A 22,828-nucleotide genomic window follows, 5' to 3' on the forward strand; every position below is an offset into this window, starting at 1 on the left:
GTATTGACTGGCCCATTGTGATAGAGTTAAAATACCCACATTCTAGTTTGCTGCACACCAATGGAGTGCTGATTGGTCTCTGAAAGATTTGCGGCTGGTTTAACACCGCCATTTATCACATCGCCTTTAATTACGATCAGCAGCCCTTTCCCTCTAATCTGAATCCTTACGATCATTGTGGCAATAGGCTCCTTTCAAAACCATCATTTCCTGGGAACCTGGATCAATATTCAGGCATGTGAAAAAAATAGGACACCCACATAAATATTAAGTTTTTTTATTAAGAAATGTCGGTGTCTAATTGTATTTTCTTTATTTCTGGAAAAGAAAGTGATTCAACTGGAATTAAACAGCAAAAAATGTCCTTGCTTTTACTCATTAAACAAAAGATAACAAAAATGAGGAAAACTTTAGGACACACTACCCTCTAAAAGCTAGCCTTACCCCACTGGCTAAAAAAACTTCAGAGATGCTTCTTGTAGACATTAATCTGAGCAAAGTTTGACCCACTCTTTACTTTCAACTGTAAGATGTTTGAAGAGTTTCTTGCATGTACAGCCTGTTTCAAGTCACCCCACAGCACCTCAATCAGTTCAAGATCTAGGCTTTGACTCAGAGCGGCATTTTTCATTTCAGCTAGTCCTTGACAGATTTTGAGTCATGTTTTGAGTCATTGTCATGTCAGAGGGTCCAGTTCTGCTTCACCAACAACTACTTTAGAGAGGGTCTCACATTTTCACCAGGCACCTTTTAAATCATAGTATAGAGCTCATGGTGGATTCTTTGAGCTTTCCTGGAATTTTGTATTTAGATGGTGTCCTCTCTCCTGGCATCCAAATAACTCAATATTACATTCATCTGTTCAAAGAACAACATTCTGGAAGTCCTGGTCTTTGTCTGGGCTATCCTTGGAAAATCTCAGTGTGGCTTTGGTTTATTTTTTAAAATTAAAGGATTCTTCTTTGCACACCTCCTATGAAAGTTAAACTCATGCAGTCTTTTTTCTTTTTATGCAGGTATTTATTTTCATAGCAACAGCTGCAAAGGCCAGCTGCAGGTTCATTGATGACCTATAGCCAGAGACTTATTTTGGCATCTTACAGTCCGCTATCAGGGGGACTAGACCATGTTGGATGCTGTTCACTTGAAGATTATTTTCCATACAATGGAATAGCAAATTTGTAATTCTTTTGAGGCTTTTTTTAAGTAAGACATGTAAGATGCAACAACATATTTCTGAATGTTTCAGACAGATCCTCCTATAATGCTCTCTCACTTCAACAACCTCATCAGCCACACCAAACTAAATCTTTTTCAAAATACTAATTAACTTTTCTAACCATTCTAAGAAAGAATAAATGTGGGGGTGTTATTCATTTCTTACCAGAAATTATATTGCATTTTCAAGGTTTTAAAATGTGTTTCGCTCAATATTGTTGTTTTGTTAGGGGTATTACTTCAATTTGACATTAAATATCCATATGCCCAAATATGAAGTAAAAACATGGGCTGTTGTGGGGTGTTTTAATTTTCACCTGACTGTAGGTTTGAAGTAAATTCCCACCCAGTGTTGGTCTCAACTAATCAACAAAAGTGTTGCGGTTGTCAGTGAAAGCAAAAGGCATGGAAAGCATCTGCAGCATTATACTGTACAACTGTACTGGGACTGCGGTGTAGATTTAAAAAGACAGCGGGACCTGATGTATTCATGAAGCTCTTCTGTGGAGCTGCATCTCATGGGGGTAAACAGGAGAAAATGAGGCATGTAAAAATCCCAAAGGTCTGACATGGTGGGCGATGATGCTCAAAAGCCAGCTTTAAAGAGGCTGCAGGTTAAGACAGAGCGGCACATTAGACAGTGAACAGTGGTCGTTACTGTTTATGAATAGCTCATCCAGTGCCCTTTAAAAACACACACACACCTCTAGGGGTAAGCAGCAGTCGAGCTGAAGTGTTGCTGTGCTGTCGTTTGACAATGAGGCGGCATCCTGTGAGAGGGTAACCAGGATAAAAGGCACGATGATGGGCACTGCTCGCTACCTGAGGCAAAGCCACTTCAATGCACTACAAGTGTTTGAACAAAGCAAGCGCAGTGCTCCAGATAGGGTATTAGGAGGGTGTTCATGTGACTGGCGGTCGCCTCCCTGAGCTACTCCGATTATGACTCAAACAGAAGCAACAACACGCAGCTGGCGTGAAGAGCCCCGTTGCATGGATGTCACTTCCTGCCTGTCAAGAATTAATCTGCACTTTTTAAAGATTTTAAATGTCATCCACATAATTTGGCAAGAGACGGCAAAACCTGGAATTTGAAGGGTGTAAGATGGCGCCATTTTGCTTGAACACATTCAGCTGTACATATTAGCTTTTAGCGCATTGCATAGTGTTTGGTGCTTGAAAAAGCTCTGCAGAGTCTAAAAGGTGCCAAGGACACACAACACACAGTGGTCCTGATCTGCCTGAAATGTGAAGTTTGTAATTCAGGCTTTTCTACTGTTGTTAAATAACATAATTGTGCAAGATATTTGAATATTGTCTGCAAAAATGTTAGATAAGCATACCAAAAATGAGAGTTTTTTGCACCAACACTAACCAGAGCAAAATAATTGATGTCAAAAACGCAGGTGAATTTTAATAGATAGTAACGCCAGGAAAAAAGTTAATGTATTCCAGTATTTCAATTCAAAAAGTAAAATTTTATATATTATATTGATTCCTTATACATACTGATGCATTTGAAATGTTTATTTCTGCTCATTTTGAGTAATATGACTTAAAAGTAGGGATGCTCCGATCAGGTTTTCTGCTGCCGATTTCAATACCGATCACCAATGAGGCCGATCACCGATCTTTGCCGATCACCTGGATTGACTGTTCATTGTTTGCTCTAGGTATAAATGCTACTATGTGATCTGACAAAATTAAAAAATGATCTGGCAATAAATTCACTTAATTTAGGATTAAAACATACAACATACTTACAGGCAAAATACAGCAGCTATTCAGTCAAAAGGACAACTGAAAAACCTGCAATCAGTAAAATCATATTTAATGGTAAGGCTCTCAGTACCATCAATTATTTGAATGGAAGGAAACAGAAAAAGGTGCTTCATTCAGTGCTTCAAGGACACTGACTAAAGTATGTCATTATGAAAGTAAATAATGACATTTTAATGACATCATTCTGGAACAGTGACTGTTTGCTGGACAACTGTCATGTCAGCAGTTTTCTCTATGATTGTGCAGGCTATAGCATGGCGATAACATAACATGTTTATATAATGAAATATTTCAATTTCTGGGAAACTAAGTCTGAATTTTTATAAGTTATGAGTCAAATCATCAAAATTAAAAGAAATAAAGACTTGAAATTCATCACTTGGTGTAGAATGAATCATTATAATGTGAGTCTTGCTTTTGAATTGAATTACTGGATTAAATACATTTTTATATGAAATTTGAATTATTGAGATGCACTAGAAAAAGAAATGATGATAATGACAATTAACAAAAGCATATCCATCTGAAGAAGTATATGCCAAGATGTAACAAAATATTACAGAAATAAAAAGTTCAGCATACAGTGGAAATATTGTAGACAAAAAAAAAAGAAGGCAATGCTTTTTCTGCCGAGCTCCTGGTTGTGCTTGTGAAATGGAGTCCCTCCTCTCCCACCCGGTGTTTTACCTTTGCGATATAATCTTGTAGGCATCGGGGAGGTAACAGTTGACATTCTCCATCTGGAACGGGTCAGCATCGCAGATCTTGTCGTCAGTGCGGCCATAGTTGGCCGTCTCGATCATGATGACATCACTCCCAGGGCAACGGAGATCAATCGCATATCCTTCACACGAGAGCTCTCTCCTGACCAACCCAAAAGGCAAGGCCGCACGGCTGAAGCCTGACGACGGGGGGAGAGAGAAACACACACAAAGACAAAGAAAGCGCATCACTAAATTAATAGGTTAAGGGATCACTGCGCCAGCACAATAAGACCGCACATCATGCTGTAAAAATTTGTTGGCAAGCTCCGAATAGGCCACAGCAGTCCAATGTTTACCACAGTTTTAAATAGAGGGGTCATTACACGCAACCCAGGAATGGGGGAATGATGAAAAACAATTCATTTCTGTGGTCAGGCCTGTCACATTTTTAAATCATCTGAGATCACTAGTAATCTAATAAATTCCTCAGCAGATATAAAGGCCAGAGTGCTTTGAGATGGTCTCCACCAACAGAGAGCATCCACCAGCAGGACCAAATCCAGTGGAATTGAGAACGGTTCTATTATCATATAGACCCTTTAATTTATTTCTCTTTTTTTTTTTTGCTCTGTTTGATGTGAAAAGAACGACACAAAGAGAGGCAGAATCCCACCTGAATAAAGTGGGATTCTGAAAATTATGGGGGGCCAATCAGACAAGGGACAGTGTGAAGTCCACATAGGACAACTGACCAATGCATGAAGCCGAGTAGAAAGGAGAATTGCCAAATAGTTTACTGATGTCTAAGTCACTTTAGAGGAAATTACCCTACAAAAGGTGTCTCTGTTAAGCAATGAAAAGTTTGGTCAAAACTGGAACCATGGAAAATTTCAAAAATATGTTATGTCTATCCCGTAAAATCAAACTGCATAAAATATGTAGGTGCAAAAAATAAATAGTCGCAATATGCCAGTGTCAAAGTTGTGAATAACTTTTATCTAATTCTAAACTTGTCAGTATTTGCCAGATTTGGGTCAGTCTAACAGATTGAGATGAGCGCTATTGTCCACAAGCTTTATCAGCAACCCCACGGATTTCCTGTCAGATTTATTCCAAACTACTGCTAGGTCTTTTCGAAAACCTTATATTTCTGCTGGTAAAGCATTGATTGTGATTTGTGCTTTGATTTAACATAGACCAGAAGGTTTTTCATCACAGCTGTGTGGTATTTAGAACTACTTACAATGTCATCTGTCTTTAGAAAAAGTCTAGGTTGAACTGAAGAAAAGTAATCCTACAGCATGATAGTGCTTTTACCATGTCTTGAGATTATGACCAAAAGTCCAAGTTTTGGTTTTGTAAGACCGTAGCACATTCTCTCAAGAGATGTTGGGAGATTTTGGACATGTCAGAATGTTTTGAGGAAAGGCTTTTGTCGCTCAACCCCAGTCTTCAGTCCAGACATATGGAGACTATAGAGATTGTTGTCACAGGTAGACCACAGCCTGCACCAACCAGAAAATCCTGCTAGTTCTTCAATGTTACTGCCAGGTTCCTGGCAGTCTCTAAACCAGTTTTTCATCTTATATTTTTATCAGTTATGGAGAAGCATCTTAGTAATGTCGCTGTTCCATCTTTTCTTTATTTCCATTCAACCAAGAAGTGTCATTCTGACAGGAAATGAAAAAGGAGTTTCAGTAAAAAGTAATAGTTTTTTAGTGAAAAAATATCAAGTCAAAATCATTTGTACCACTCCTTAAAAATAATCAAAAGGAAAATCGCCAATGATATTTTGAAGATTTATCTTTGGTAACAAGCATCAAGTCTTGCCATCACTCTAACCTTTAGCTCCCTCTGCATATTCAACTCTGGCTGGGCTACTCTAAAAAAGAAACATAATATTAAAATGTGTATTTAGCTCTAAATCTACCCAGGGTATTAAAAAAAAGTAAGTTTTAATGTAAATATAAGTGAAATACTGGTGATTTTTATCAAAAATTAATTTGAATCATTATAAATGATGACAGGCATTTGCACAAGAACAACAGATCCTGTATCTGAATCAACAAGTGCTTCCACAAAGTACTAGTTTAAGGATTTACATCCAAAAAATCTGACGTTTTAATACAGGCATATAGTCTTTTTATATCCACGGTGAGGAAGAAAAAGAAATCCATTAACTGCAGTTAAAGTGATCCAGTCAAAACAACTAGAACTGTCTGCAATTCTGAGAAAACAATTTGGTAAAATCTAAGCAGAACATGGAAATTTGCTCCATTATAGACAAGCAAGTAGAGCTCTGCATGAACTGTCAATAATCGTCGTTGTTTTCAGCACCGGCAGGCCCCTGAGGGAGCAGCTACCATTTGTATTTTCTACACTGCTCTCTCCTAATTAGCCCTCCTTTCAGCCTGTTACCTTTTTCCTGCTCCCATTGGCTCCCGACCATTGTCATGTACTAACACTTACCACCCCGGGTTCACTTTGCCCCCATGCTTTAATTATCCTCACACTTTTGATAGTCTGGGTCCTGCGCAATTAGTATTGTTTGAACTGCTCAGAGCTGAAGTGATTCTGGCTCGAAATTCCTGTCCTTAAAAACCTGACCAACATGTCTGCAAGTCATTTCAGCTTTCCTGTGCCTAGCTCAGTCATAATGATAGTCTATGTAAGCCTGCACACGCCACAGCAGCAAAAAGGAGGAAAATGGCATCTGTAAAACATTCACTCTTAAAAATATACCGAAAGAGTCATTGCATATTAGAAAAAAGTTCTAGGCACACTAGGAGAAGTAGCAAGAGAACAAAATATGAAATTAATGGCAGATTTTCTCTGGCATTTGGCCTCCAGACATTTCATTATGAAACCACGATCCATCTAATAGCCAGTAAATTGTTCTTAGCTGGACTGTTTATCACCTCATTAGAAGAAATCAGTCCAGCCAAATCATAAGTGAAGGGCTGCGGGGTCACTCCATCTTTCCCAATAACCACGACAATTACCCAAACCTTTCAGAAAACCTGTCCAGAATGGTGGATGATAAAACCCAGAGAGAGGAGTTGGCGGCTTTACTGCGAAGACTAATGATCATCCCGCCTGCCATTCCTCATGGACGGAGTGACGGGTTTATCACTGCAGCTATAGAGAACAGACGGAAATAATGTATCTTGTGGGGTTTTAAAATTCCAAGCAGAAAGACCGTCTTTCTGCAAAGAAAAAAAAACAACATCCTCACGGACACATGCGCCATCTGCCTTGTCTAAGTCTCTTTCTCCAGCTGTCCACTGCCACCTCTGCCCATCTATCAGATTGCTATGGCATGATCAATCGCTAGTCTTCTGCTGTCAGCAGAAGACTAGCGATTGATTAGGCTCGTGGCTGGCTGGACTCCACCCCCCACGTCTCTGGTATAGATCTTTTTGGTCATAGGCTAACACTACATCAATTAGGAGCACCTAGACTGTGCCGGTGGCCCAAAGAAAAAATCACCTTCTCTCCAAACTGCACATAGTCTTGGTCTCATTAATGCTTGCCTAGTAAATATGTAACTAGCCATGTGATAACAAATCTGAATAAAATACACCACTATACCATGTGTAAAGAAGACTTTTTTTCATTGTGTAGATGGGAAAAATCTAAATTCAAAGGAATATATTTTTGGTGGCTGAACAGGATGTCGCCTAAGATCTCAGGGTTTAGACAAAGCTCTGAAGCAAAAATCTTGTGACAACAAAGGTTTCTGGATGTGTCTACTCTGTGTGCACTTCCTTGGTTTAAACGGGTTTTGCAAGATCTTGAGAAGGAGTGAAGGTTGTTTGTGTGCAGTGTGTTCTAGGGAGGCATGAAAAGCTTTTCATCTCACACTCTGTGCTTTGTTTGACTGATCAACTTTGCAGCAGTTGAAGATTGCGACAGAAGGCCACCAGCTGTAGGGAAAATGGTGTCAGGAAAACTGCAGGATGGAATTCATAACGCAAACCCTGTGTGGGTGTGAGTCACAGAGTGTGTGATCTTGCTGTGTCACTGCCAATATTTAACATAAAATAAAATACATGGTCTATTGGACAAACGGTAAACATTAATGTTTAGTTGAATCTTATACTTCATCACTATACTGGTTATATGTGGCAGACCAGAAAAAGTTGTTGGTTGTAATGATCACTATGGTAAAATGCATTATTAAAATTTTAGTTCAATAACAATGTCTAATGTGAAATTCCTATAAAATTGAATGCAGTTATAATAACTTATTCATTAAATTAAACCATTCAGAAGCTCCACCACAAACATAAGCAAAAATTTAAATGATCAAACAACACCAATTCTTTGGCTACAATTACACTATTCCACATATTTTTAAGTATTTTACCCCTCTGTTTTTGAAATATATATATTGTTTGTGGGATGCCAATACAATACCAACCTAAGCCATATTACTTGGGCAGATTGCAAGATACCATAACTTACCAACTTTGTCAATAAATATAGGGACTTTCCAGTTCTACTTCCTTTAGCAACTTTTCTCAAAAAAGCTCCTCATTGCAGTGTTACTGGCAACAACGCATGAAGCACCAGGTCGCAGCTTATTGTCGATGGTCAATAAATTTGTACAATCACTTAGCATTAGTCTCTACAAGCCTTGCACATGGCCCTTATTGTATTCTTAAGGTTACTGTCCTGCCTACTTGCAAGTCTCAAAACTTTAGCTGCCACAGTTTTTTCTGCCTGGTGTTGAGCTCTGTCCATTTTCCCTCTGAACGAGCTTTCATATTGTGTTGATGTATGGCATCCACAAACAAGAACATATTTCTATTCAATTTTATTTAAGGATATAAATGTAAAGGGCAGAGGTGGGTACAGTAGTCAACATTTATAAGAGTAGCTCTACATCAACATGTTTTTCCTCAAGTAAAGGTAAAAAGAAGCCATCCAAGATTTTACTCAACAGCACAAGTTTGATCTCCTTGTAAATATTTCCTACTGCAGATGTATGTTTACAAATATTCTTCAGCCTACCCTTTATATGCTATGTCATAGATTTAGATACTATTTTTACATACAAAGATTGTGATAAGTGACCATAATTTTCCTGTTGAAAAAAATCATGATATTATATTTTTCCCAAATAAAAAGCCTAGTATCATATTTGATTGAGACCACCCAGACATACTGCAATGGAAGCCACTTTGACAAAGTGATAATTGGCTCTGATCCCCATTCCTGCCCTTGTTGACATCAGGCCTAATCATGCATTCCCGTCAGTGAGTGGCTGCACAGAAAAGTAGCTTTTCAGATTTCTCCTCCTGACCTGCCTGCTAAGCCATCTATTGAGCTCAAGAGAGCAAAGCAAGATCAGTACTGCTGCTCAATCTGTTGCATTCTGGGAGATTTATTATTTTTTTTCTTTTTTCGTCCAGCTGACAGCCTATAATTCACTGGCGACAATCCCTCTCATAATACATATTTTGTTTTCTATCAACACCCTTGAAATTGGAAGTGGCACTGTGGCTCAGATGGGTGCATCTGAAACCCTCTGCAATTATACCCTCATGTGACGTAAGAAAAAAAAAAATCTATGAAGATTATATGAGAGCATGATGTCGCTTTCGTGTTGCGATACCGCCGTCTGCCAACTGCAAGTGGCAGACCATTAAACACATGCTCAGGTTCATCCTGGCTGCTCTGCACGCAAGCTCTCAAGTCTGCAGTCATGACCAACCTTTGACCGCTCAAACTACACACCATCAGGCAGTGGGAGGCAAAAAAAGGCTGGAGGAATGTTTAACTTAAAAAGAACTGGGCCATATTTGGAGGGTAGGAGAGAATGACGAGACCTGGCACAGACAGAGAGCAAAGGCACTGGTTGACGCTTGTCATCTCCCATTAAGGCTTCTTTGATTGGCCTTTGTGGTCCTGGAAACGGCAAACAGCTGCATGCAAATGGCCCTGTTTCCCTGAGGCTGGCCCCTATTGTTCTGGGTTTCGGTTTGACAGGGACGCTTTCTTTTGTACCATAAAGGAGGGTGTAGCCTTTAGTCAAATAAGAGTGCCCCCACAACGGTCGCAGCAGGAGAACTTCAAGATTGTTTGTCTTTTTATGTTGTTTTATTCCCAGTGCTACTGGTAGCCAACATCTTGAAAAGAAAGAGAAGATCTTAGAGTCAAGTTTTTCCCCCAAAAGTGAGAAATGCCTCCATAATCCAATATCCGGAGAGAATGAGAAGGATTTATTTCAGTGGAGTTAGGCTTTTTCAAAGAAATTTATAAAACAGGAATAGAAGATTAAAAACACTAATTTTTTCAACTAGCCTGAGTGAATCTGTATGAAAACACAACACAAAAAAACTCCCTAATTGGTAAGGCAGTTGGCAATCCTGCCCAAAATGTTAGAAAATGTTTCACATGACCATTCATCAGATGTGAGAGGCACACATAAGAAAGGTGGGAGATTAGAACGGAGATCTGGGGATTCACAACGTAACACCTGCTTTTCGAATACAGATGACACCCAAAGAAGCCTTCCATATCCCTCCGCAGCTCACATTTCAGTCTAACTGTCGAAACACGGCGAAACACTGAAAATCAAGTTGGACACATTGCACCGTTTCCCATGACACTTTAGTCCCTGCTCTGGTCCACCTTGCTGGGAATTGTTTCTAAAGACAGTGTCAGACAAGACCACAAACCCCAGGGCTACACCCGCCCTTCCCAGACTGCTGCCATCAGACACTCTTGATTCCCATATAAGAATTCGAAAATAGAAACCAGCACTAAAGAAGAGACTGCTTCCATGGTCAGATGAAGCGCTCCATGCCGTATCCCTTTTCTCTTTGGTGATACATAAATTAAGCCATTGCAGGTTCAAGTTGCAATGCCGCAACTCGTACCACTGCCCTTTCCCCCAATTTATTCTCTAAATGTTGTCTTAACTCAGAAATGCAGAGCGGGAGTATAGAATAACAGATTAAATGTTGACACATGTCCCAATAAAGGAGTCTAAGGAGAAGGATTTGTCATATTGCTAGGGTTAAAGGACCCTAATGCTGCCTCTAGACTCCTCAGGCTGGCCATTTTATTAAAACCTAGATGCTATCACACCATGTAGAGGTATTTTACTGTTTCTGAAAGATAAAACCAGATATATTAGGACTGCCTGTGGAAGTGATGTGCAGTGCAAAATATTAAGTAGGTTTGGACATAAATTTAGATTCTGACAGTTGTTGAATAGTGACTTCACTGGATTTGTTTAAAACATAATAAAACTTAGTAGATAGTGACCGAGCATAATCTAAAAGGTTGTTAAAGGTTCACGATGCAGTGAAGTGAAGGGAAAAGGAATCACGCACCAACAGAGCAAGGATTGGAATAGAGTTGATTTGTTTGAGTTTTCTATAAAGCACTATGGGAGTAGCACATTAGTAGTCTTTGCTGCTCATTTGGACAAATCACCCCATTTGTTTCCGGACCATGGGGTCCTTCTAAAAGGTTAGTATGTCACTCTTTACTATTCCCACAGAAGTGGGCAATACAAAAGTTTGACACATTTTGTAAATTATAATTTACATATAACTGCTTAGCAGAGTTTTCTACTTGTTTTTGTGGAATCTCCAAATTAGTTTGGGAGCCAGCAATCAATACGTTAAAACATTATGGACTTGCATGGTTTAAAGTTAACAAAAATTATGTTAGTGGTTAGGCCACTGAACAAAAATGAGCAGGTTGGTCCAATGATATGATTTGTTTAATCCAGAGAAGAAAATTACATTTTATATTTTTAAGAGGCTTATGACCCTTTCCATTTAATCCTTTTATTCCTGTGGGCTTGCAGAGCCAATAAAGAAGAAAAATCTGAAGAAAAATGCTTCATTTAAACCATGTCAGTTAAAAGAAGATAAAATGTTGAACACAGTATCTAGTTTACAGACTGACTTTGAGATGTATGGATCTTTCAGAGATGACAAGTGGCATTGTTCTATCAGAACACACACAGCATTAGCACCACAATTAGCAAAATATACCCCAGATGACTGTAGGATAGTGCTTTTGAATGATGCCAAATTATGTGACAGTCATTGGTTATGTTCTGCACAGAAAATTTGTAAATAAATTAAACAAGTAGAGTTGAACAATGTATCGAATCATAATTTCAGTATGTGCAACATCCCGCATCCACACATGGTGTATGAATAGACAGCTTGGGGTTAGGTGCCTTGCCCAGAAGAACATCAACATGCAACTTGAGGATGCCAGAATTAAACCTACAACCCTCCAATTACAAGCTCGCTGCTCGACTTTACTGAGCCGCAGAGGCTCCAGGTGTATGCTTTGCCACAAATAATGCACAGAGAACAGGGTGGGTTACTTAGCCTCAAAAGAACATCCAGCTCATATACAGGCCCTTGCAGATAAGAATTTCTTGCAGAACTTGCAGGCTATAATGACTTAATTTGGTCACAATAATTAAGATTTATCCTCCCTATCTCTGACCCTCTGGGTGAACATCAGAAGATAGACGAAGCTTCATTGCATTACTAATACATGTAAGCCTCTAAATTCATGAGGGCCCTGACAGGGATAATTCTGGTGAGGACGTAGTAAACTATAATGTTTGGCCCATTTCCCCAGTACATTAGTCTGATTAAAGTAAAATATAATCTTTCATAATTTACTGAGAAAACATCCGTTCCGTACTGATACAAATATCTATTACAAAGGATAAACATTTAGAAGAAGGTAATGTTCAGCTTAGAACATGAAAAACCTCCAATGCCCTCCTGGGAGAGCGGCACTTTGACAGAATTAGTTCATTGCTTGTTCAATATCCAACATATTGTTGCATCTCTTCAGGGAAGTTGATGAAACACACAGAAAGAGGTAAGTTAGACTAACCCTTCAGAGTGCAGCAGGGTTATAGTTTTGTGGGTTTGATCTGCCCTGAGTGATGCCTAAGCCCCCTTGAAGCCCACATTTTACCCTTGCACTTAAACCCCATCTGGATTTTCCACGCTAGAAACGTCTGTGGGTAAGTCAGGTGCCTTCCCGGAGGATAGAGAGAAAGAAAGAAAGAAAGAAGAGGATGAAGCAGAAATAAAAGAGAAGTGGTGTTGGCGGGGGCGAGTTAGTCTCCATCACATGCTCTTGTCTCTGTTCTTGTTTGCCGGGGCAGAGTTCCCCTTAACTAACCCCCACCTCCGTTCACCCGGTCCTGCATGTATGGAGCTGAGACAAGGTGTAAGGAGAAGCTGCAACTGGAACACGGATTACATGAATAATGAGGCTGAGACCACAATGATGACTAGAGATCAGGCTTTAGCTGAGAATAAATGGTCAATTCAGTTTTATCACGGTTTCTGAAACTGTCACACTATCACTCCTACTGGACTGGCTTGTTTCTTGAGATTACAAACTAATTCAATTGAGATTGAAAGGTATATTATGCAAGTTTCCCTTTTTTAAGTTGGTGCTTACTTTGTTTTTATCTAAACGTAAGACTTTTTTTGGCTGCACATGCAAAAAAAATGTTTTTTCAGGCCTTTGTTATTATACCATATGTTTTTCATCAAATGCATGTTTCCTTTTGCATAAAAATGCAACTTTTAATGCAATTAAGGCAGAGTCTGTGCTGACTTAGATTAATGGGCTGATTTTTATCAGCAATCTCTTCAAGAGGCATCCTGAGTTTCCTACTAACTGTGCTCATCCTGCAGGAGTCTCTTCTCTAGAATGCCGACTCTGCAGCAACCTAATTTAAAAAATGTGTTGGTCACATCACTATGTGCTTGCACTCTGTCCTCTTTTAGGACATTTAAGCTGGTACTTGCACAATGTCAATGAAAGCAAACACTCACAGTTTCGAAATACACAGAACTGACTGGAAGAAATTAACAAAAACAATTATTATAGCCTACATCCCCCTAGTGTTTGACAATTTCTAAATAACAAATTAAACTTATAAAACTTACATAACATGTATGAAGTTCAACACCCTGAAAACGTGATGGAATTCCTGATTGTTTTTCACAAAGCCATTTTGATCTGGGTTAATTAAGAAGTTCAGCTAATTTATTTTTATAGATCTCAATGGGAAGATCATCAGGTCCTGTGACCTTGCCTTCCTACATATTGGCAATAGTGTCAGAAATCTCTATGGAATCTAATTCTTTATCCATATTATCTTTAGAATTGTCTAAAATAGTAAGAATAGAAAGACTGTCTAGGAGTTTGGATTGTGCTTCCAAATTTCCTGGGGATTCAGATTAATACAGTAGTTTGTAGTAAGGTAAGGTCAGTGACTTCTGAAGAGAATTGGTTGGACTTAACTTAGAGGTAGCAGAGTGTAGGGGGTTGAATTAAAGTGTCCAACATTTCAGATTTTGACTCAACAAAAAAAAACAACTTCACAATTATGTTTTATTTTTTCTCAGTGTATCACATTAAACCATATTAAAAGACTTTATAGTAGTAATGCAATGAAAAGTTAAAGGGGTATAGAAATCCTTTGCAATGAACTATACACTACCTGACTTTGTGGACTTATGTGCAATGCTGTTGGGAGTCTTAGAGAACTTCAGAAAGTCGATGGAAAAAAAATACACATTCCTTGGCAATAACCCCCTGCTATCTCTGCAACGCTGACCACTTTGATTGACTTGAGCGTGATGACCTTGCCCCATTCCCTTCCACCAGCATTCCGGTCAATGCGAGCAGAAAACAGCAGTGCTGATAACAGATGCCCAGATGGGGAGATCTAGATGACAGACAGCTTCCTGCTCCTCATCTTCGATGAGACCATTGTGCCGTGCACACTCAATGAGGATATGTGCTGCAAGAGGTCAATACTGATAGTGTAAGGCAAACAAAAACGTTCTTTGTGCGTGGCTGTTTCTCCTACTTTTTCTCTGCCTCTGTAGTTATTCAATTTCCTGCACAGCAAGAGAAGGCCTCCTTATCTGGGACTGTTTATACCTGCAAATCGGCTGGTGGCCTTTTGTTTGCAGGTGACCTGCCCTCAGGTGACATTTAATTCCTAGACAAAAAAATGTGTGGTCATGCTCTATGGCACAGACTCAGCTCTGAGGAGATTAGTAAAACAGTGACTGCAACAGAGGCACATTCATGGGCTGTACTGAGAGCTAGCCAGCAGACCTAACACACATCATTACACTGACTCACATCATATATGACTGTCTGCCATACAAGAGCAAAGGCAAAAAGAAACCAGAGCTGGCTGTGGAGCCAGTTTTGTCCTCCTTTTTTTTTTTTTTTTAAACTTACTAGTCCCTCTGCCTCAGCAAACAAAGAAACATGTCACAAAAAGCCAAAGTTGTCAAATCCACAATGCTTTTTATTGATTGCCATATTTTTCTACTGTCAACATCCGTTTTAACTCCATCGCTTGCGGTGCAAAACACAACCATCAGTAGAAAATGTGAGATGTGAGCAGTTATGACATTTTTGATTCAGAGCGGCAACGACAGGTGGAGACAAATGCATCATTTTGGTACAATTTTCACACAGAGTAAATAGAACTGTAGTCTCCTTTTATTCCCCTTCCTCACAACGAGCCGCTTTTTGTGTCCAAACGGCAGACACACTTTATGTGTCTACTCGTCTCGACAAATTACTGTTCCAACTCTGTCAGGATTAAAAACAAAGCAGTTGAAGAGGTAGTGCTTAAAGAGATCCTGCTGAAGGTATTCAGAGCACCAACTGGCTTTGATTGCTTTTACACAAAAGTGTTTAATGGTATACACTTTTGTTGTTGCTTGTTTGTTTAGCTGTTGTGCTTTAGATTAGTTATGACATGCCTTTAAGCTATTTAAAATTTCTATGAACATTAAAAATCACAATAAAACCGAGAGAGGTTCTTGTTGGCTCCGTAAATGCTTTTGTCTCCATTTCAAAAGGTGATTTCTACTGTTGGAAAACACATCCCAAGACACCATGAAAGGCGAGAAGATTCCTGCATCTTTTTATATTGTTACTGAAGCCCTACTGTTTCCCTTCAAGATTAAATGCTATACTTTGTTATGACAACTGAGCCCTGTTCAAAACAACGCCTTGCAGCGAGCAAAGTTTCAAATCCGAGGCAAGCTACTTCACGGCTTTGAGCCGGACTCATCCATTACTTGAATGAGGCAGCCTGGAGAAAGGGAGAAAAAAAAGAAATTCTTAGACAGCATTTAAGAAAAGAAAGAGCGAGGTGGGCATGTGGTCCAGTGTTTATACAACTTGTTGCCATAAGAGGCAGGAATGGAGTTGCTCTCAGACATTGCTAGCAAATGAAGATTTAGGGCACGCTTTGCAATAGAATGAAACTGCCAGACAACTTGTGTGTCTCTGAGCCCATTAAATTAAGCGCTTGTTCATCAGCTCGCCGTATAACTGACTTTTACAGTCCTGTCTTAAACACACAACAACAGCTAAGTCTTTCCTCAGGTTTGGGGAAAGAGCTACACACCAACACTCAAGTGCGGGATGGAAACATCTCTCTTTGCTTTTGCTTTGACCAAAAAACGCACTCAGGAAATGGCTGTTGCAATAAATCTAGGATGAACCCATTGAGGCTGATATTGTATTTCATTTCCTCAGAGTGAAACCCTGATCCTGGACATTCGTGTGGGTCTGGCTCATTTCAATTTCATGTTCTCCTATGGTTCCAAACTTTCCAGGATATTATTAAAATAATAAAGGGCGATGTCATGCAGAAATATATCTGGTGGGGTTTGCAGAAGCCTGCAATGCTGCTGCATCAGGCAGGAATACAGACAAAATACAGTGCCTTATAAGAGCATTGAATGTTTTCACATTCTACCAAATTACAACCACAAAAACAAGAGAGAATAGTCTATAATTCTAAAGTGGAAAAAAATAGTAACACACTTTTCTAAAAAATGTTTCCTAATAAAAATCTGAAACTGTGGAGTGAATTTGAATTTAGTTATCACATTTTTACTTTGTAGAACCACTTCCAAGTCTTTAGGGGTATGATTCCTCCAGTTTTGCATATATATGAAGAGACTGAAATTTGTGTCCATTGTTCTTTGCAAACAAAGCTCAAGCTCAGTCAAACTAGAGTTTAGCTGCATACTTTCGACTGGATTTAGGTCTACGACTAAGCCTTTTTAACGCATAAATAAGCTTTTCACTACACCATTACATAGTAGCTCTGGCTGGGATGGCTGGGACCTCACAACAGGATTTTAGGATCCTGTTGTGAGGTGAACCTCACCTTTCTTGTAAGTCCTTTTACAAGTTTTCTTGCAGAATTAATGAGTAATTAGCTCACCCCAGCTTCCCATCAACAGATCAGCTTTCCTGTTCCTGCCGAAAAAATAAATGCCACTGCATAAAGCTGTCACCACAACATTTCATGCTGAACCTGGTATTTTGGAGATGACAAACAGTGTTTGTTCATCATTCCAGATACATTTGTGGCTGTTTTTTGTTTGTTTTAATAAAAAGTAAAAAAAAAAAAAATTTAAAATATAAAATCGCCATGGTGTTTGTTGGAGAGCCAATGCACAATAGACAAACTGAACTGAATAGAGCAAAACAGAACAGAGAATCAGAGATGAACAAAGAAAATTCAGGAACTTAAATAGCAAGAGAAACAGTAAAGTGACATAACTAAGATGGGGCAACACAGGTGAGTTCAATGGGCTTAATTACAGGGACATAGAAACTGAAATGAGACAAAATGGGAAGTGGAACCAAAAGGATAAACAGGCCTGACAAAAATCTAAGATAATGAGTACAAATACACAAGACGTGTAACACTAAGAAACTAAGCATAAGGAAACATAGCAACACCTTCTAGACAGTGACAGCAAACCTAAATAGCACTAATGAAACTAATGAGGATGATAAATAAAAAGAAAACCAAAACACTATGACACTATGTGTTTTGGTAATGTAAAAGGAAAGAGTAAAAACAATCCAGGCTTTAGAATAAACTATGAAACTAGGCATTTGGTCTGACTGAAACTGACTGGCAAGAAATACAAGGAACTGAACAGAATGTGATAGGAGTAACCCAAATAAAACAGAAAGGGAATAATCTAACACACTAATGGAAATAACCTAGCAGAACTATCCAGAGAAGAAAACTCTGGAGAAAACTGGAAACAGACCTCCCAGGAAAAGCAAATATTGCAAAAACTATTAAACATAAATAACCCATAATAAAAACCATAAGTCAAAAACCCAAACACCCAAGAATCATGACAAATTTTCCTTTTCTTAGATTGTATCATGTGATATGTGTATCTCTGCAGCTCCTATAGAGATGCAATGAGCTTCTTGCTTACTTTTCTGATTACTGCTCTTCTTGATTGGTTGCTCTAGTCTGTTCATGTTCAATGACGTCTCTGCAGTGTTCTTTGGTCTTCATGATACTGTTTGTTCACAAATGTTTTCTTACAAACCTTACAGGATTTCAGAGTGCAGCTGTCTTTATACTCAGGTTAAGTTACTCACAGGAATCTATTTTCTTATCTGGGTTTTATGTAGAGTAATATAGGAAAACGAGATTATTCCAAATACAGAACAAGCTTTTCAAATTCAAAATGTAAAAGAGTAGAAATTGAGGTTCTTTTTTTCCTTCCATTGAGTATTTATGCACTACTTGTCTCCTGGTTTATCACACATAAACCTAATAAAATACAATAAAGTTTATCAATGTAACATGACAAAAATAAATTATCCTTATGCTTTACTTTTTTGCTGCTGTATCACATTAAGTCTACTAAATATTACTAAATATCTAAATGCATTCAAGTTTGTGGTGTGAGTGTTATGAATACTTGTGCAAGACACTAAACTCTATTAGTTTAAAAAAAAATTAGAAAAATAAATAATGAGACCATTTCTCCATCTCCATGTGTCTTCCAAGCAGCAGGAAAGTCCATCCAGTCCAGATGATGAACCCCTGCCCTTATTTCTTGAAATACTTCCAGTTGGGCAGAATTTCAATGAAGCACTGATATATCACATTTTTCCTTCCTTTACGCTTGTTCTCAGCACACAGATTGACCCGTCATCTGTGAATCTCCCACGGTTTAGCAGATAATTCATGATCGCCCTACCATGGACCCGCAGCATTCAATATGAATCATAAAACGGCAAACCAAGCATATCAATGGATGACAGACTGGTTGTGTATGGCCCGGGGCCAGAGAGAAGTTGGAGCACAATGGCCTCCCCCCTCAGCTCTGTCAAGCCCAAGACTGGAAATACCAGCGCGGCACGAGGGAGGGCCCTCCGTCAGCACAATGTATGGCACCGCTTGACACAAATGTTGTGCCGAGACGCGGCGTTAACCTTTGCGACCTTTGGGGGAGAAACACAAGCATACTGGTGTGTTCAGCAGAGGGGTCTCTCACTATCAACAAAAAACTCCTCAGTGAGAGGTGTACAGTGTGTTATCCAGAGCAGCAGGGGCTCACAAGTGGCAGAAATGATGTTGTGAAACTGCTCCTCAGAAATAAAGTGCCTCATTTTTTGTACATGCTTTTTTCTTTTTCTACACAGTTTATTATTCAAAAAAGAAATTACAGCTGAAAGCCTTTTCCCTACACTTTATTTGTGCTGGAACAACTTCTCAAGACCTTAGCAAACACTCCTTAACTTTGATTCTTATTTCTATAGATGTGCAACACCTATCAAACACAAGCCACTTAATTTTTTGCAGCAGACTTTTGTGCAGTTTTGTGAAAGAAACTCAATTTAGACCATTTTATAATAAAACACAGACAAGTGTTGACATTTTATGACACAGCCCCTCCCAAACTCGTCTTTCTTTCCTTTAATGACTCAGATAGAAGCTCGTGTTCAGCTGCAGCAGATAAACCGCTCTACACTTGCTCCCCCTTTGTGGCTGCTCCCTTTGAATCAGGTCGTCGTCTTTAATATCTTTAGACAGGAGCACCGTAGCGGTCTGAGAGATATACAACAGTTTCCAATACCTGCATGACCTACTTCCCTCTGGGTAGAAGCATCGTTTTATAGACTGGTTATAAAATGCTACAAGGAAGTGAGGGGAGGAAACTACAAATCAGGCAGGCAAGGAACAAGGCATATGATGCCTTGCAAAAGTATTCATACCCTTTTGTCAAGTTTCTATTCCAAACTTTAATGTATTTTATTAGAATTTTATGTAATAAAATCCCAATTCAGTCAGATTATCGATTAGATTTTGTGCTGAACTTTGACTGCGCCATTTCAACATACAATTATGCTTTGATCTAAACCATTTAATTTTACTCTTGCATATGCATTGAGCACGCTGATAAATTTGAGCAGTTTTCCTGTGAATGATGAAAAGCATCCCACAACATGATGCTGCCACTGCCATGTTTTACCATGGGGATGGTGTGTTCAGAGTGACAAACAACAGTTTCTCTTCACTCAAAGTTCAGTTATGGTCTCATCTGATCAGAGCACCTTCTTGTTCATGTGTCTTCTACCTGGTTGGTGTCCAGCCCCTCCAGAGATACCAAAAGCCTCTTGGCTGTTTCTCTGATTATAGTTCACACAGACTATTTACTGTCTGTGTGAATTGGACATTGGACTGGATTTTCTAGGGATATCAATGTAAAGGGGCATGGATACAAACATAAAGCCATCCTTTAGAGATTTTTTATTATAAAAGATCTTAAAATTATGCAGTACTTTGTGTGAGCCTATAGTTTCAATAAAAATACATTGTAATTTGTGGTCGCATGTAGCCAAATGTGGTTGCATATGAAGAGATTAGAAACAACAAGGTTTAATTAAGATTGCATTTAAATAGCTTTTTAATGAAATCAGTCACAAATAATTCCATCAGTCATTGCAATTTCATCTATTTATCTTGAGTAATTACCTCCCACACAGTAGTTTTCTCTTCTTAATCTTCCATAAAAGGACAGGATTATGATTTCCATCCCACCCACATAAGATCCTAAATTGTTTTTTACTATTTTAAAGTTTACATTTCCTTCCCTTCTCACCTGAAGCGTATTAATCCACTAAGTTTTTTGTTTGTTTGTTTGTTTTTTAGGTTTTGTGTAGATTCCTGTGGGGTTATACTGGCATGCTTTCCTGCTCAGTTCCTCAGTATGTGTGCAACACAGCCACTAACTGTGCATGTTTACTGAGCAAAAAGTACGAGGTACATGCATCTCTACTACTCTGCTTGTTAGCTCCCTGCTTGCTGCAGAGAAAACAATATTGCAGAACCATTGACTGTGCATCCAAACAATGATTTGAAGCTTGTTGTGAAGATCTGCAATGCTCTGCAGATCCTGACTTCTGAGTATCCTAATGTGTAAAATATTCATACGGCACACTGTTAGTATAAATATAAGAAGGACTGCCAGTTCAAGTACTAGATTTGCTGTGCTGAGAATAACAAAGATGTATGCAAAACCTAATTTGAAATATACTGCAATTTGATGAGAAATATCCAAAACTAGAAAAGTCTAGATTAATTTGTGTATTTGTGTATTCATTACAAAGTTCAGTTTTTAGTTAATTTAACAATTTCTCAAATCTTAATAAGCTCGTTAGTGCAATGGCGCGTTCCCACTCATAATTATTAAACCCCAGGTGAGGAACATTTCTGAGGTTTATTTCTGTCCTCCTCAAACTTTGTCCCAGCAATCAGCACCCATAGGCTCCTCTAAGCAGCTGCAAAACACTCTGATAATTAAAATAATTGATGCCCATAAAGTAGCAGATGATAGTGAAGTCGTGCTCAGGTAGCCATTTCCTGGGCCTGAGATCTAATTAAGGGACGGTGGTTAACAGGAGCAGTGGAGGTGTGGAGTTGAGATGTTAAAAAAAAAAAAAAAAAAAAGCCAGACAATGAAATTCAAATCCTTGTTTGACTGCTGAAGACCTACTGGAACATTTAGATTGAGCAATAAGATACAAGCAACAGCTGCACAAACATAGCCTCAAAACAAATACAAACAGAAGAAAAGCATTCTTTCATCCTCATCATAAACTTCATTATTGAAGATTTACAGATGAATATTCTCACAAGGCTGATTTATTTTGCAAAGAAGTCATGCGGAGTGACAGGAGGAAAATAAAATGTTTGAAGACAAAAGTCAGCAGGATTTTTTGAAAACATCGTTAACCACAACAGGGCATTAATCATGGAGTCAGCTTGTGTGGAAGTGATGGGCACTGATAATGTTTCATCAGACCTTAATGCAATAATTTAAAAAATCAAGTTTTCTGAAAATAAAAACACATTTAAAAACTTGAATACTAGAGGTTTTAAGGTACATGTACAGCCTAAAAAGAATACAGTAATGAAAAAAAGTAACTTCTGCCTAAACTTACCATCTGCTTGTGCCATCTCTAAAAACCTGTGACTACTCTAGAACCTTTTTTTAACCATTCAAAGGTGGACTTCTTAGTTCTTTGGATCATTGTCCTGTTGTACAACTGAAGAAGGTTTGAGTTTAAGGTAGCAAACCAAAGATCGGATATTCTCCTTCAAGACTTTCTGAGTTACACAGAATTGCGGAAACCATCCATTCGTGGATGGATGGTCCTGAAAGAGCAAAGCAGCTCCAGACCACCACATTACCACTGCCATGTATGACTGTCAATATGATGTTCTTCTCTTGAAATCATGCCTTAGAATAAAGCCAGATATAACACAATGAACACCTTCCAAAACCTTTCACCGTTGTTTTATTGTAACTTTTTCCTGAATAAATAAAGTCCTGTTTTAAAAACTTTTGCTTGTACTTAGATTAAAAGTCTAAAACTTCTATGTTTCACAGAGAAGCAAAAACAGTAGAAATTTGTAAGGAACAAACACTTTTTCATTCTACATTTACTGAAATGACAAAAAAATAGAAATTTAAACTACAAACCAAAGAACTCCACGCCAAACTAATACAGGAACACTTGGTGACAATGACTTTCAGAAGTTCAAGGACTCACTTTTAGAGTTTGTTTCAGATTTACAATACTGCTGAGGCATTATTGAGCCAATACAACAAGCCCAATATTCATGTAACAGCATGCTTATGGGAAGCCATATATGTTTGTATTCTACATCTCTCATATCAGGAATCATTCCCATTTACTAATTCGTAGATTAGCATACCGTCAAATAAACA

The 22,828-nt window shown here is 38.6% G+C and overlaps 1 protein-coding gene across 9 annotated transcripts in view; it reads right to left on the minus strand.

The window, feature by feature from the left end:
* adgrl2b.1 (adhesion G protein-coupled receptor L2b, tandem duplicate 1) overlaps window positions 1-22,828 on the minus strand; it is a 130,948-nt gene that overhangs the window by 72,815 nt on the left and 35,305 nt on the right. For all 9 annotated transcript variants that reach the window (XM_028020815.1, XM_028020819.1, XM_028020816.1 and 6 more), the window contains exon 3: window positions 3,688-3,901. In XM_028020815.1, coding sequence (XP_027876616.1) covers window positions 3,688-3,901 — 214 coding nt within the window. The remainder of the gene's footprint in view (window positions 1-3,687; window positions 3,902-22,828) is intronic.

Source organism: Xiphophorus couchianus, chromosome 6 (assembly GCF_001444195.1).
Source record: "Xiphophorus couchianus chromosome 6, X_couchianus-1.0, whole genome shotgun sequence".
Taxonomy (NCBI): domain Eukaryota; kingdom Metazoa; phylum Chordata; class Actinopteri; order Cyprinodontiformes; family Poeciliidae; genus Xiphophorus; species Xiphophorus couchianus.